At 35.0% G+C, this 17,574-nt stretch overlaps 1 protein-coding gene across 1 annotated transcript in view; it reads left to right on the forward strand.

Moving 5' to 3' along the window:
• BCAS3 (BCAS3 microtubule associated cell migration factor) overlaps positions 1-17,574 on the forward strand; it is a 586,605-nt gene that overhangs the window by 228,562 nt on the left and 340,469 nt on the right. Inside the window, exon 17 of the mRNA XM_077745617.1 lies at positions 9,652-9,916. Within this exon, the coding sequence (XP_077601743.1) occupies positions 9,652-9,916 (265 nt within the window). The remainder of the gene's footprint in view (positions 1-9,651; positions 9,917-17,574) is intronic.

Consider the following 17,574-nt stretch of genomic DNA (forward strand, 5'->3'; position numbering starts at 1 on the left):
AGTTCAGATCTTTATTGAAATAATCGTTGATTCATATGGACTTGTGAAAAATAGTCCTAAGAGATCCCATGTTCCCTTGACCCACTTTATCTCAATAGGTAAACATTTGGCAAAACTAGAGTATATCACAACCGGATAATGACATTGGTATCATCCCTGATCTTTTTCATATTTCATTAGATTTACTTGTACTCATTTGTGCATTTGTACGTGTGGAATGAGTGTGTACGTGTGTGTTTAGATATATACAATTTAATGTAGGTTTGTGTGTCCATTAAGATACTGAACATTCCCTCACATTGCCTTTTTGTAAGTGGACCTGCTCATAGTTTGTTTAAACATTCTCTGGTGTGGATGCCCAAGAGTACAGTTGTTGGTTTGGATGATAATTGCATGCTGCTAATTATCATTAGCTCATTTTTAAATTTGTGACACTTAGAAGAGTGCAAAACCTGTAATAAACTTTCCATAAATATTTACTGAATAAATGGTTATGAAGAATTGATAGGGAAAGGGAGTTGGGCAGATAGGATAGAGAACATGTGGGGATTATCCATCTAATTTAACACATTTCTTTTCTAAGCAACTTATTCCCACACAAACTTTTATTGCCATTAACCTTGTCATGAGAGTAAGAATTATAGCATTTTAAATGAAAGTGTATACTTTAATTTTGAAGGATAAAAGTTATTGAAATGTTGTGTTGGGAATGTGTCTAGAACTTGTATATTAATTCTTAAGTAAATAACTTCTTTTATATATTTTACTATAAGTTTTCATTAAACATAAACATCTGAGGGCTTGGACCTTGGCTATTTTTTGCTGTATTGTGGACTTATCTTCATAGTGTTGACTGCCATTCTTACAGGCTTCTGAAACAATAATACTCTTGGATTGTAGACTTTCTATCCAAGTGGTGTCTGCTTTTGGGTTTTCTTTCCTTTTTTTTTTTTAAAGAAACTTGGGAAGCAAACTGGTATTTGAATTATTAGGTATATATTTGGCTACAGAAAGAAAATCATATTTGGTGGTTTTAAAAAAATCAGGATTTATTTTTGTCATGTTTTGAGAAGGCTTCTGCTAGTTTTGGTACAGTTGTTCAACAGTGTCTTTGTGAGCTAGTTTTGGTACAGTTGTTCAACAGTGTCTTTGTGAATTTTTTGTTCTTTTCCTCATGACTGCTTTATAATTGCCATTCCTGTGGGCATCATTTCTGTATTCAAGGCACTAAGATGGGGAGTTTTGGCAGCCTCAGTGATGTTAATTTCTTTTATCAAGGAAGCAGATACTTTCCCAGAATCCTGCAATAGCATCCTGCTTTTATCTAACTGATCATAACTGTCAACACTTCTGTTAGTCTGGGCAAGCACATGATGAAGTATCTGTAGAGGTGTCAGGTGAGGGAGTGAAGGTTGGAGATAGGTGTTTGATTTGCCATTTACTAGTCATATCTGTATAAACATCATGACAATCAAGATACAGAACGCTTTCATCATCCCAGAAAATTTCCTGCAGCCTTTTTTTCAGTCAATATTCTGCCTTATTCATGCCTTACACAATCATTGCTATTACTTTGTTATTTTTAAAAATATCTTCTAATGCTTTCTAACATTTGGTATGGGATTAGGGGGCCTGCCATTTCTGGTCACTTTATTTTCTGGCTTTGTGTTACAGATTTTTATGTCAATATGAGAGTCATTATCTGAGTGTTCCAAAAGTGCAAATTTCTTGGTCATGTCTCTCCCACATCTCAGTACCTACAGAATCATAATTCTGAAGGTTGGACCAAATTATCTGCACCTCTTACAAATAACTTAGGTACTTCTTTTCACACTAAAGTTTGAGAAATTTTGGTTTCGATTTTAGGATATTAAACTGACCCTACACTTTCACCACTGATTTGGTTTTGGTGATAAATTTGTGGCATAAATTGGAGCCCTGTAAAATGGCGATTTCTGTATCTTAGATGCTTAAATGTGGTACCACTTAATTCTAGTGCTCAAATACTCTTGTTTCATGTATAATATGAATTCAGTTTGTTTTATGACTTAAATATACATTTGAGATGGGTTTTTTTTTGGTTTTGATAAAATGGACATAATTGTTCTGTGTAAGTATATTTCTGCTGTATTAGATTTGGTTGCTCCAAATATTGTTGTTTTGGGTTATTAAATCAACAAAATATTTTAAAATGGATAATTCAGATTTTCAAAAAGATATTTACATAAATCAGAAATACTGTTTCTGGAATATATTATCAACAATAGCCAAACTATGGAAAGAACCCAAGTGTCTATAGACTGATGAATGGATAAAGAAAATGTGGTATTTATCTGCAGTAGACTATTACTCAGCCATCAAAAAGAATGAAATCTTGCCATTTGCAATGACATGGATGGAGCTAGATTGTAGTATTTTAAGTGAAATCAGTCAGTCAAAGACAAATACCATATGATTTCATTTATTTGTGGAATTTAGGAAACAAAACAGATGAACATATTGGAAGGGAAAAAAAGGAGAGGGAAGCAAACCGTAAGAGACTCTTAACTATAGAGAACAAACTGAGGGTTGATGGAGGTATGTGGGGGGGGGGGGGATGAGGTAAATGGGTGATGGGTGTTAAGAGGGCACTTGTTATGATGAGCACTGGGAGTTATTTGTAACTGATGAATCACTACATCCTACTCCTGAAACTAGTATTGCACTATATGTAATCTAACTAGAATTTAGATAAAAATTTGGAAAAAAAAAAAGAATTACTGGAATATAGCTACATTATATTTTAAGGAACAAATATAACAAGTGTGAGATGTTATCAATATTCCAAATAATACAGGAGCCATTTAGTGAACAATAAATTATATAACCTAATATAAATTTGCAAAACATTTAATTAAGTACTCTGTATTTTTTGAATTCCTATCTCATTAGTTAAGAATTCTGACATTTATATTCTTTTTTATTTTTATTAAATTAAAAAAAGTTTTAATGCTTTTATTTTTGAGAGAGAGAGAGACAGAGAGAGAGACAGCATGAGCAGGGATGGGGCAGAGAGAGTGAGACACAGAAGTTGGAGCAGGCTTTAGGCTCTGAGCTATCAACACAGGGCTTGAACTCACAGGCTGTGAGATCATGACCTGAACCGAAGTCGGACATACAACTGACTGAACCACCAAGGCACCTGTGACATTTATATTCTTAAAGCTTCTAAATTGATAAAATTGATAATAATGAATATCTAATGAGGATTCCCAGACTACGTTAGGTTCTCTTTGCTTGATTTTTTCTATCATTTTATACCACACTTCTTTGCTGAATGGAGGGAAACTTCTTAATAAGAACATCTCGTTATACTGCTTACCCATGTTATATTGTAGTCACTCATTTACTTCAATCCCCAGATGTGAAGTGAACCATGATGGGCACAGATAAAATGCTAACTTAGGCTGTGTAGCAGCTGTGTATCTTCTTTTGAGCACAGAACAACAGAGATATCTCAAAGAACTAAAGGACAGTTAAAAGAAACCTCAGTTATAAACACAGGCTATAGAACTTCCCTTTCAGTAAACTAACTAGTTTTTCCATTTTTTTAAAGTAACAGCTTTACTAAGACATAATTCACATATATAAAGTTCACCCTTTAAATGTTTACAATATTGTGGTTTTTAGTATACAGAATTGTATATTCCAGGACTACTGTTTTATTCCAGAACATTTTCATCATCCCAGAAGGAAACCTGGTACCGGTGCGCAACTACTCCCCCTTTTCCTCTTCCTAGCTCTTGGCAATTGCTAATCTGTTTTCTGTCTCTATGGATATACTTATTCTGTACATTTTCTGTAAATGGAATCATATGTTATGTAACCTTTTCTTATTTTACATAATATTCTAGAAGTTCATTCATATTGTAGCATGTACCAGAACGTTTTTACCTTTTGTGGCTGAATAATATTCCCTTGTATGGATATATCTCATTTTTTTCATTTATCAGTTGATAGACATTTAAGTTGCTTCTACTTTTGAACTCTAAGGATATTGCTATGAACATCAGTGTGCGGGTTTTTGTTTGGACGTGTTTTTAGTTCTCTTGGGTATTTAAGAATGAAGGTGTATGTTTGAGTTTTAGAGGAATTTTCCAAGTGTTTATACAATTTTATTTTTTCCCAGTACTGTATGAGGGTTCAGCTTTCCCCACATCCTCATCAACGTGTGTTACTTTATCTTTTTTTTTTTAAATAACCATTCTTTTCAGTATGAGGTGGTATCTCATTGTGGGTTTTGTTTTGTTTTGTTTTCTCCTTTTAATTTTTTATTTATTTTTTAATTTATAAAAAAGTTTTTAATATACCTTAAAAAAATTTTTTTTTACAAATGGTTTATTGTCAAGTTGGTTTCCATATAACACCCATTGCTCANCATTGTGGTTTTTATTTACATTTCCCTAATGACTAAAGATGTTGAACATCTTTTCATGTACTTTTTGGGCATTTCTATATCTTCTCTGGGAAAATATATATTAAAAATTTTTGCTTATTTTTAATTGAATTGTCTTTATGTTGTTGTATTGAAAGATTTATTTATGTATTCTACATGTCGGATCCTTATCATACATATTATTTGGAAAATTTTCTCATATTCTATGGGTTGTCTTTTTAATTTTAATAGTAAACTTTGATGCAGAAAAGTCTTAAATTTTGAATAAGTACAGCTTATCTACTTTGTCTTTTGTTGCTTGTAGGTAGTCTCAATTAAGAATCCAGTTAAGAATCTAACGTAGTAACCTGTGCGAGTGATAATAGTGGTTTAGTCTATGTTGTTAGCTGTGAAAACAGAGATGCTTGAACAGAGTAGGGATATGTTTTTGTGGTAATTCTGGTAATTATAAGAAACATCTTTGTTCACTGTTTATTAAGTGATAGGCATTCTTCTAAGTGCTTTACATGTTGATTCATTAAATTTAAAACCCCATGAGACTTGCATTATTGTTTCCATGTTACAAATGATGAACCATAAGGTGGAGAGTTGTTAACTAACTTTTCCATGGCTCTGTACCTAGTAAGTGATAGATATAGCTACTCTTCTATGCTACCTGTATGGAAAGCCTGTAATCACATGTAAAGGTTTTATACTCACTGTGCTGTTTCTGTATGTTTTCGCTATCTTTTTTAATACTGAAATTTAAGGATTATTTTATATTTCAAATTGGTTACTCTTATTCAGTGAAAATTACATATGTGTATGTGCTAATACATGTCTTTGTGTAGCTATATGTGTATTTATGTGATATATATACATATATACACGTAAATATCTATACATACTTATCTATTTATGCATCAAGAGATGTCCAAGATAATTTGAGATGTCTCCAGGTTTGGGGGTTTATATTTGTATGTGTGTGTGATTTTTTTTCAACCAAGATGACTTTCTCCAATAGTTTGGGTTAAAGTTGAATACAGCTCTATTCACCTTGAAGATCAAACAGAATGTCTGCTTGCTGTTGAATTTAGAAAAGAACTATAATAATCTTATTGATGTCACATTCCTAACTAATATCTTCATGGATTCTTCTTATAGGGACGGCTTTCTGTGTCGTTTTCCCTCTCTTTACTGTGGAGTATCTTGTAAACCATAGGAATAATATTGACCTGAGGGTCTTACTGTGTTTTTAACTTTGACTTTAGATTTCCAAGGGCCCTCTCTGCTTTGAAGTTTATGATGATTTGACAAGTTTACATTTACTACCATGGTGGTGGTATATAATGGGTCCACTGTGGTCCATTGGCCATATGTGGCCATATGTCTATTTTTGTACCTCTCATGAGCCAAGAATGGCTTTTACAAATATCAGCATTGGGATCTATTTGATGATAATGTTATGGGCTTATTTGTTATGGGTTTATTTGAACCCCAAATAAACAAAATACTATCTCCTGTAAAAAACAGATGCCATTCCATGGTATATATAAACCACATCTTCTTTATCCATTCTTCCGTTGATNCAAACAGATGCCATTCTTATTAGTAGACTTACATTACAAAAAATTATATTTGGTTCAAAATTCTGTCAAATTTTGTTTTCTTTCTTGTTATTCTAAGTACCTACATAGTATCCTTGGTTTTGCTTTCTTGCCTGCAGAGCCTAAAATTTTACTTTCTGGCCCGTTTTGGAAAAAGTTTGCTGACCCCTGTTCTGAGAGAAACCTTTACTTATCTCATGTCCACATTCATTCTCTGCTTTGGTTTCATAGCAGTTTGAAATGTTAAGTAGGAGCCATACAATATATCTTTTGCCATCCAGATCTGCTTGGATTAGGTCAACTCCTGAGTTCAGCATAGTAAATAGTCCTTAAAAATAATAATTTTATAAGTATGCTTGCTTCCTAAATTTGAGGGTAGGTGTTTGGACAATACTTTTTTGGTACCAGTACTTGTTTAGTTTAAGCTTCTAACAATTGCCTGATCTGTACTTAGCAAATGTTACTTGCCATGATATTTAGAGTTGAAACACGGAAACAGAGATAAAGCTTCCATCCAGTTTTCCTGTTTTGTGATGAGAAAGTCTTCACTAGAAATATCATTTCAAAATTGAGGTCCAGAAATCATATAGATGATGTCATCATTTTATTACTAGTTTGCCATTATATACTCTTTCTTGTCTTTAATGATATATGAAAAACCACACAACTTGTTTGGTAAGACCAACAGTTATATCATTTTGCAGTTTGTGAGCAGGTGACTTATTATCCTCTATGTAAAGGATTAAACTTTCTCTAAATCTCTTGATAGCTATTATCTTCTGTGTTCATTTAAGTATCCTGATGTGTCTCAAGGTCATAGAGTAGAATCACTTCTCTAATAGCACTTTTGTAAGCAAGCATTTAGGTGGAATTCTGTCTTCCTGCCTTGACTCTGTTAGCACCACTTCATATCAGAAGTATTTTTAAAATGAAAGAAGAGAACTTCTTTTCATGGACAGACCAGGAAGTGGTCTTGATTATAAAGTGTTCTGGAAAAAGGTTTTAGATAATGTGGATTAGTTGCCCTGTGGATGGGAACACAAGTTACTCAATAAGTCTACAGGTGTTTTTTCTTTATATGTTTGATTCTTGTTTATGTTAATGCGCTTGATATTACAATATTAAACTTTTCTGGAACTATTTTTCTCTTCCCTTGCTTCTGCTGTTTACGCTTTTCTTTGTCCCGCTCCTTCCTGTCTCTTGCTTCTCTGTAAGTCAGTTTAGCTGGAAGTTACTGTAGGCAAACTGCAGTGGTAGAACACTTGTGGACTAGCTTTTTATTCATAACTCTAGAATCTTGGGGGTTAAATGTTTCAGATTTTAGGAGATTCTTTGTAACATTAAACATAAGCATAAACATGTCATTAGGATATATCACAGTGATTAAAATGAGCAGGCATATGGTTGAATTTTGGGTTATGTATTGATAATTTTTGTCTAGCAATAGCCTAGCAATGAAGTATCTTGTCATGATATATAAGACTAAAATTTCTTTTTATTTCAATGGTTCTGGGCTCTTTTTAGAGACTTGTACTTTTAGAGACAAAACTTACAGGTTTTGTTGGTAGAATATTTCTGGAATATTAGTTATGATTTTAATCTGAATTTAGGCTTATTTGAACATCTAAATTATTAGAAAGTGTTGGCTTCTCTGACTGCTGAAGGAGTTTTACTTAACTCATATTATAATGATATGCCACATAGTCATATATATGAATATATATTCATATATTATGCATCTATATCTATATATAGTTTCCATGTAAAATTCTACTTATAGACATCTTTATTCTACCATACTTTCGCTTGTCTGGATTCCTTTTTTTTTTTAAAGCACCGTTTGGCTATTGTTTTATGTGGTGGAAAATTAATCATTTAGTCAATGCATAAAATCTTAATCTATAACTTGCCTTTCTTTTAGAGGCTATGCTTGAAAATGGTTACAACAATGCTAAATCTTACTTAACTTTCTTTTTTAAGGAGAAAAGTAAATGGGGACCTTTTTGTTCAACTTGTCATCATTATTTGATATTAAGATGAAAGTAGTAGATTAGTTTTACTAATTTGAAAATAATGGAACTTCTGTATTCAGTGCCTGGGGAATGTCATACAAATTAATAATTAATTTTCCCTAAATCAAGTCTGTGATCAGCCACTTGTTGCAAATAAAGTTTTCTTTTGAACATAGTTGCACTCATTCATTTACATATTTTCTGTGGCTTCTTTGACACTAGAAGGTCAGAGTTGAGTAGTTACAGCATAAAATAGGGACTGGATGACCTGTAAAAGTTTGCCAACCACTGCAGATACATGAAGTGTGTGTGTGTGTGTGTGTGTGTGTGTGTGTGTGTGTGTGAGAGAGAGAGAGAGAGAGAGAGAGAGAGAGAGAGGGAGAGAGAGGGAGAGAGATATTAGAGTGCTTTGAGACGTTTTCTCTTCTGCATCCCCCCTTTCTTAAGGGTCCTATGTCCCTGACTGTTGAAGGAACTTTTACATAATTTTTCTTCAGCTACCCTCATCCCTGCTGCAACTCCACTCACCTGCATTTCACTCCCAGAATCATTCTTCTCAAACTGAAATCTTGACTCCACTATTTCTTAAATAAAATCCAGACACCTCTTGCTCTGGCTTTTGCCAAGTCTGATGTTTTTTTTTTTTTCTAACATGCTGAACTACATGCTCATCATTTCTGTTATGCCTTTGCATTTGTAGCTAATGTAGAATAACAGAATATTTCTAAATTGAAGCGTCTTTTCTCATTTCTTTGTGAGTATATCCTACTTCAGAACTTATTTCCAGAATCCAGGCCTTTCCCACACCTTCACCATCTCCTTTTTACCTCTTAGACTTTATTTCTTCCTTTTGCTTACCACTGTGCCTGGTACACAAGACACTTATTTCACTTTTTATATATTACATTCTCACGAATTCCTCACATGTCTTTTCCTCCTCTTAGGCTACGAGCCCAGAGATTCTTTCTTTTTTTTTCCCCCCACAAATAGTTTATTGTCAAGTTGGTTTCCATATAACACCCAGTGCTCATCCCCACAAGTGCCCTCCTCCATGCCCATCTCCCCCCTCCCCCCCACATCCATCAGTCCTCAGTTTGTTTCTCAGCATTCAAGAGTCTCTCATGGTTTGCCTCCCAGAGATTATTTCTTATTCACCTTTTTATTTCTGGTGCTTAGTGTGGAACCCAACAGATATTTGTTCAGTGAATGATTGGATTAATAACTTCACCTACATTGTATGATGTTTGCTTTGATTTTTGCTATTTTATGCTTATTAGAAGGCAAACTAATTTAGAGAAATAAACCTGACCCATATATCTATTTTTGTAGCTCTGTAGGGTAAAACTGCCTAGGTCTGGATTTTTTACTTGGCACTCTGTACTGCAAGGGACAGAATTTTCTACTCTAAAACTTATCAAATCCCTGATACGGAGGCTTGATCAATGTTCACCATGAAACTCATGTGTAAAATAAAAAATTTTAATGTATAACTTGAGCTTAGGTAAGTTTGGTAAAAAGGCAAGTATTTTTATTCACGTCTGGTATATGTATGTGATACTCTTAGATGAATGTAAATGTTTCAGTCTCTCTTTTTGTGTTTTCCCCTATCTATTTCCAGGTACAAGACATCTGCTTCAGCCACGACTGTCGCTGGGTTGTGGTCAGTACACTCCGGGGAACTTCCCATGTTTTCCCCATCAACCCTTATGGTGGCCAGCCTTGCGTTCGAACACATATGTCACCACGAGTTGTGAATCGTATGAGCCGTTTCCAGAAAAGTGCTGGGCTGGAAGAGATTGAACAAGAACTGACGTCTAAACAAGGAGGTCGCTGTAGCCCTGTTCCAGGTCTATCAAGTAGCCCTTCTGGATCACCTCTGCATGGTAAACCTAATTTTCTCTCTTCCACTGAACCTATTGTCCTTCTCTCATTATTCTTAATTTTCGATATCTGGGATAAGATAATTAAAACCTCTTTTCCCCTTCATGTGTTCATGCAAAGACAAGATCTTAGGCTCATTTTGGGATGTTCGTAATTTATTAAATAACTTAGTAAATTGAAGTCCATATGGGAAAGTTATTTTTATCATGCTAACTGACTTTTAGTTCAGTAAGAAATATTCACTGTTGGAGAGGAATTGTTGTAAGTCGTGTACTTTGGAGCAGCATTTGCATTTTATTTTAAAATACATCTCTGTGTTAAATAAAACATTAAAAAAAAAAAAACCTGTATAGGGGCGCCTGGGTGGCTTAGTTGGTTAAGCATCCGACTTTCACTTAGGTCATGATCTCGCGGTTCGTGGGTTCGAGCCCCGCGTCGGGCTCTGTGCTGACTGCCAGCTCAGAGCCTGGAGCCTGTTTCAGAGTCTGTGACTCCCTCTCTCTCTGACCCTCCCCTGCTCACGCTGTCTCTCTCTCTCTCCTAGAAATAAATAAAACATTAAAATACATCTCTGTGGTATTATGTTTGTGAGATTAATTGTGTTGTTCAATGTAGGTTTACTTCATTTATTTCCATTGCTCTTAGGTATTTCATTGTACAAATATGCTTCTACTTATTTATTTATCTGTCCTTTTTACTACTACTGTTGATGTATATTTGGGAGTTTTCGCTGTTGGGATATTATATATAGTGATTCTATGAAAATTTTTGTACTTGTCTCTTGGTGAAACTGCATTTCATTTTTTAATGAAATTCTGGGTGTGTATGTGCATCTTGATCTTGGTAGATAATACCAGAGTGGTTGTACCATTTCATTTCCATTAGAATGACAAAAAAGTATTCTTTATATTAGATGACAGTTTTTCTAGAGCATTGTAGGTTCTCCTTGACAGGAGAGATTATGGTTACTACAGAAATAAGTTAAAAAAATTTTAATGTTTATTTGGTTGGGGGAGAAAGGAGGGGAGAAGGAGAGAGAGAAAAGGAGGGAGGGAGGGTGAAGAAAAGGCAGAGAGAGAGGGAGATACAGAATCTGAAACAGGCTCCAGGTTCTGAGCCAGCTGTCAGCATGGAGCCTGACGTGGGGCTCAAACTCACAAACTGTGAGATCATGACCTGAGCTGAAATCAGAGGTTTAAGCAGCTAAGCCACCCAGGCACCCTACTACAAAAATCAATTTTTATTTATTCAATTGATCTGAAATATAAAATTAAAATAACATAAATAACATAAAATATCATAAAATTATTTACGGTTAAGAATTCAATGGCATTTAATACATTCACAATGAGCCACCACTTCTAACTAGTTCCAGAACGTTTTCCTCACCTCAGAAGAACACCATGTATTCTTTAGGCAGTTACTACCTGTTCCCCTCTCACTCAGTCCCTGGCAATCACCAGTCTATTTTCCATCTCTGTGGCTTTACTCCCAAATATACATCAACAGTAGTAGTAAAAAGGATAGATAAATAAATAGGTAGAAGCATATTTGTACAATGGAAACCTAAGAGTAATGGAAATAAATGAAGTAAACCTACATTGAACACGAATGAATCTGGATATTACATATAATAATCCATATGTAATATAATCATATATATATATGTAATATGTGATTGTTTTTTTTCTGCCTTATATGGCATGGTATAATGTTCTCAAGGTATAGCCACACTATACTGTTATATTAGCACTTCATTCCTTTTTATGGCCAAGTAATATTTCACCCTATGTATATGCCACAGTTTTATCCATTCTTCCATTAATGGACTTTTGGGTTGTTTCCACCTGTTTGCTGTTTTGGATATCGCTGTTATGAATATGGCTGTGCAAGAATTTGTTTGAGTACCTTTGCAGGTCTCTTGGCTGTATATGTCTCCTTGTTTATTTTAGCTTCTCCTTAAACATGTATCCTTTTGTAATACCTAATCAATTCTAGATATGTATGTTTTCTGTAGGAAGTTTTAAGATAGACTGAAGACATATATAAGTACTTGGAATCCTGGATAGAAATTCTGTAACTCAGAAAACTTTGGGACCTTTTAATGCTTTGGCCCCATTATTTTTTGTAAGAACTGTAGTCATCTTCAAGTTTGATGGTCTTTAGAATAAGTCCTATGTGAAATCTTCTGGAATCAGTCCTAGGAGTCGTTTTGGAAAGCATTTAAAATTTTTTAAAAGATGCTTAGACAGTTATGGGATATTTGTATTTTCAGCCATTTGCAAGAAAGTTTACTTCGCTTAAACTTATAGGTGTAAATATTTTGTTACATAATTAGCTCATAGTATAGATTCTTTGAGGACCTTTCTTCTTCTGTTAAGGATTGTTCTTCGATTAAATTTCACCAAACACTCTATCGAGAGAGATTCAGAGTGCATGTGGGGCAGCTTGATTGACCAGAAAACAGATGTAATAGTGAAAAATTAGGAAGGATTTATAGTCCTTATACATCTTCAGAGAGTATTCTTTTGAGCATCTTTTTTCTTCTTGTATTCCTTCGCTGTTAAGCTTACCACACACCAAGCTTTGGTTATAAAGCTCACAAAAAATTAAGGCAGTGTCTGCCTTTGGATATCTTCTGGTCCAAGGGAAAAAGCAGATATTAAATAGCTGTGAACAAATACGTTTCAGCATATTTTTGTGGAATGGTACAAAATGCCAATCAATTAAGGATTTGTCATTTGTGAAAGAACAAATAGTTGAAGAACAATACTTGATTTCTGAGTAAAAATACATGATTTTCTCTCAGCTTTATTGCTTTCACAGGTCCGTTCATTTTTTTTGCATGAAGCTAACAGAAGGCATCTCGGAGAGGAGATTATACTGTTTGACAGTACTGCTGTGCTTAACATTCCCTTTGAAAGCAAGGAATTTCAGCAGGCATTTTCCTCCTGATAACATGTACTAAAGTTTTATTATATTAGAATTTCACCGCATTTTTCTCTATAGTATTTCTCATTTTTAAAGCGTAGACCTTTGAGTGATGGTCATTTTTCTCCATGTTCTTTTTTGTATCTTACATGTCAAAACAAAATGGGCATTGTTGTTGGTTCTAAAAATGATGTATTTACAGTTTGTGTGGATAAACAGTCTGATGCTGGTCAAAAACAATGTAAACCTTTGAACAGGGAGGGATTCATCTTGAAAATGAATCATGCTTTGGCAGTATTACCGTTGTTTGTGTGTGCTCTTTTTAGCAAAGTAAAGGAAACTGTTAAATAACAGTTGATATAGGGATATTTCCTTTTTACTCTCTGGAGTCAATCCAGTTTAGGTTAGGATTATTTTATCTATTTGCCTTTTTTTTTTTAACCTAACAGAGGATGTTTATTTATTTGAAATATATTCTCTCTAAATATCTCTTTCATTTCCGATCTGGTTGCCTGGACCTCAGTCTCTCTGAGGGTTCTTAACTTAAGATCCTTGAACATGCATGGGGAGAACTCACATCTTTGTGTTTACTATCTTCTAACCAAAATTAAGCATTTATTTTTATTTTGAATATAGACAAGACATCTGTGTTTTTATGACAGTGTCACAGTAGTACATTGTCACCAATAGAAATAAATGTTTTCATATGACATTATATGTAAACTCTGTATATCTTGAAATGTTTTGAATTATAAAGATATTTTGAAATACTGATTTGCTCATCATTGCTTTTGCAGTTATAAGTTATGACATAATAATATTACTGATTTAAATATTTTTTACATAATACCATAGCAGAATTTTATTTTTAGAATGTATTGATAACTATGCTTTTAATTTTTTATTTGTAATTCTATTTATTTTATTTCATGAATTTATAAATATTCCAAAAAAGAGTCCACAGCTTTTGTAGTCCTTGACACAAAAATTACTAAGAGTACCTGATCATTGGGGTGACCGGATGGCTCATTTGCTTAAGCATCCATCTCTTAATTTCAGCTCAGGTCATGATCTCGTGGTTTGTGAGTTTGAGCCCTGCTTCAAAGTGGAGCCAGCTTGAGATTCTCTCTTCTCCCTCTCACTCTTTCTCTCTGTCCCTCCCCTGCTGGCTCTCTCTCTGTCTCTCTCTCTCTCTCTGTCTCTGTCTCTTAAAAATAAATAAATAAATTTTTAAAAAGAATTAAAAAAAAAGAATACCTGATCATCTTTTCATACCTCATCTGATTCAATACCCTCCATCCTTTTATGACTATCACAAGCATTTCCTTTGTTAACCATAAATACGATATTCCACTATTCTGCTTAGTATCTTTCAATGTCTCTTCATTCTTCTAGAACATTAGAGATGGTCCCATCTTATTTCCAACTTCTTGTCCCACCATACCTAGGTTTCCTTGAATATGCCACATGTGTTTATTTCTTGGCATCTTTCCTATTACATACTTTTCTGTATTTGAAATCATTAGAACCCCCCTTGAGTGCCTATTAAAACCCTATTTAGCTAAAAATATCCCTTCATCTTTTAAACCTCTCTTAAAAATCTCCTGATGTTATGTCAGTCTGTATCAGTCTTGATATTTGCTGACTATGGGGTATTTTTCTGATATGCTTTTTGATTTTGATACTTCACATAGTTTTGGTAAAATGTAGACTCTGAGGCTACAAGCCAAAGTTTTCAAACATCTTTAGAAGTTGTAATAAAAACAATTGAGATTCAAGTCAGAATGAAAAGCTTTTTCTTTCCCTTCACGGTAACATTGCTTTTCATTTTAACATCTGTGAGATACATTCATTTATTTAATAACTATTAATTAATGTTTACTATGTCCAGGCAATCTTCCTGAGCCCTAGGAATATAGTAGTAAACAAAAGAGGAAAACATCCATATTCCCATGAAGCTGACTTTTTAGTGCAGAGACACAAACAATGAACAGGATGGATGGATGGATGGGTAGGTAGGTAGCTAGCTAGCTATGCTGTGGAGAAAAATAAAGGATGGAAGGGGGAATGAGGATAGCTGGATAGGATCCCAAATTGAAATCAGAAAGGTTCCTCCAGGCCTCACTGAGATGATGACATTTGAACAAAGATCTGATGGAAGTATGGGAGAAAGTCATGCAGATATCTGGGGAGCAGGTCTGAGGAAGAAGGCACAGCCAATGTAAAATCGTTGCACTGGGAATGTGCCGGGAGTGTTCAAGAAAAGGCAAAGACAGTGTGGTTGAAACACAGTGTGCAAGGTGCATACTAGAAGATGAGGTCACAGAGGAAATATAGTCAGATCATGTCAGCCTCTGACTTTTACACTGAGTGAGATGGAGAAACTGCGGAGAGAGCTTGAAGAAAAAGAGTGACATAAGAATGTGTTGTAGCAGGATCAGAATGGAGATTTGTATTGAGAAGTCACAGTCCTAGGTTGACAAGGGTAGAAGCCTAGTAAGACTGGTTAGGAGAGTATTGCAGAAATCCAGGTTAGGAAGGACAAGGCTTAGACTGAATTATTCATAACAGAGATTGTGAGAAGTAATTTTATTCTTGGTACATTCTGATGGCAGGGTCAAGAGGATTTCTGGCATATGTTATGTCAAGTATGACAGGAGAGAGGAGCCAGGGTAACTAGTAAGGCTTCTGGCCTGAGCAGCTGGAAGGATGGGGTTGCCTTCAAGTGAAATGAGGAACACTATGTTAAACTAGGTTTGGGGATGGGGCAGGATCTGAAGTTTCGGACATGTCTAGTTTAAGATGTGTCCTTGACCTTCTAGTGATATTAAGTGGATATTCCGTTTTACAAGCCTGGAGTTCAGTGGAAAGGACTAGACCAAGGACAAATGTTTGGAAGGCATATAAGTGAAGCCAAAAGCTAGATGAGATCATCTAGTGAGTTGAGTAAGAAAAAAAGATAAAGAAGTCCCAGGACTGAGCCCCGGGCTCTCCACCATGAAGTGGCTAGTGACAGAAGGAAAACCATACATGAGAAGTCCTAGAAGCCAAATGAGAAATTTTTTTTTCTGAGAAAGGGGAGGGATTCAGATGTCAAATTCTGCTGAAAGGTCAAGTAAGATAAGGACTGAGAAAGAGATAGAATACCATCAAATTCCCTAATACAGAGGACATGTGACTGTCTGTGAGAAGAGCAGTTTGATGGAGTGGGAGGAGCCTGGTAGGAGTGGATTTTGGTGAGAACAACAGGGAAATTGGAGACCAGTATTAACAAGTCTTTCCGGAAGCGTTGATGTAAAAGGGACCAGGAAAATGGGGAGAAGTTGGAGTAGAAAGAGAAGACTCTTTTGTTTCTTCATGGATCAGGAAGTGAGACTGGTGGCTGTAAGGAAAAGGGCAAAGGTCACAAAATAGTCCTCCAAAATAGCATTTCTTTTACCAGTTAGTAAAATTTTGATGAAATTTAGAGAAACCATTTCTTCCACGATTATATATGCCCAAAGCAAATTTAATGACTTGCCTTGCTCTCTAGTATGATACCTTATTCCTACACCTGAACCTGCTTTCTGCATATTTCTTCAGGGACACAGTGCATCTTTCAAGCTCAGCGCAGATTATGATGCACTTTCTCCCTCTTTACATAAAATGTGTAACTTTGTGTATTAAGTCCTTCAGGGGGGCGGTGGACACCTAGAGTCAGACTACCTGTGGTGGAATCCATCCCCCATGATTTCCTAACTCTGTAATCTTAGACAAACTACTTAAATACCTGTGCTTTAATTTTCTATCTATAAAATGGGGTTAATAATATTACCTACCTTGCAGGATCAAAGCACTTTAAATAGTGTTTGTACATATCAAATCCTTAATAAAAATTAGTTGCTATGCTTAGTGTCATTGATACTGTTTATTATTGAAGAGGCATATAGGACTGATTCATTTTTCATATTTTTATATAGTACCTCTTAAATCCAGAAAACAGAATAAATGAATAAGTCACTGACTAATGAGTAAATGGAATATAATTGTGGCTTTATTGTGTATAGATTTTAATATCATTATTAAACTCAGTATTGATAAGTTGACTACTTTTTAAAAAAATGTTTATTTATTTTGAGAGAGAGAAAGAAGCAGTGAGAGAGGGAGAAAGAGAATCCCAATCAGGCTTCACAGTGTCAGTGCAGAGCCTGAAGCAGGGCTGGATCTTAGAACCATGAGATCATGATCTGAGCCGAAATCAAGAGTCAGATGTTTAACCGACTGAGCCACCCAGGCGCCACCCAGACTTCTGATATGTTTCTGAAATGAAGGGAAATACCAACACAGAACTGAAAGCGCAGGTAGTGGTATTCCTTCTTTTCATCTGTTTTTGTTCCTTTTAATATCATCGGAAAATACATTTTGATTAGTTTATTCACCTATTCTTGAGTCTTTGCATTTCTTTACAAATTAGTTTTCCAATAAAGTTCAAAAATATGGCATTCACTATGTGATACGGCTTTTTAGCCTTTGTTTTGTTTTGTTTTGTTTTTTAATCCTGCTATTCCCATTGAGTTAACAGAGGGGTTTTGGATTCGCTTCTGCACTTCTCCAGAATTCTTGGAAGTGTCTCCTTTCCCATCAACTCATTGTTCCTCAGGGGAGGAGTCCTCTTTGAGTCACAGCTTTTGGCATCTGAATTCCAGATTCTGCTTCTTCCAAATGGAGCTGGCTGCTGAGACAGACCTCT

The sequence above is a fragment of the Crocuta crocuta genome, unplaced genomic scaffold (assembly GCF_008692635.1).
Source record: "Crocuta crocuta isolate KB4526 unplaced genomic scaffold, BGI_CrCroc_1.0 scaffold333, whole genome shotgun sequence".
NCBI lineage: Eukaryota > Metazoa > Chordata > Mammalia > Carnivora > Hyaenidae > Crocuta > Crocuta crocuta.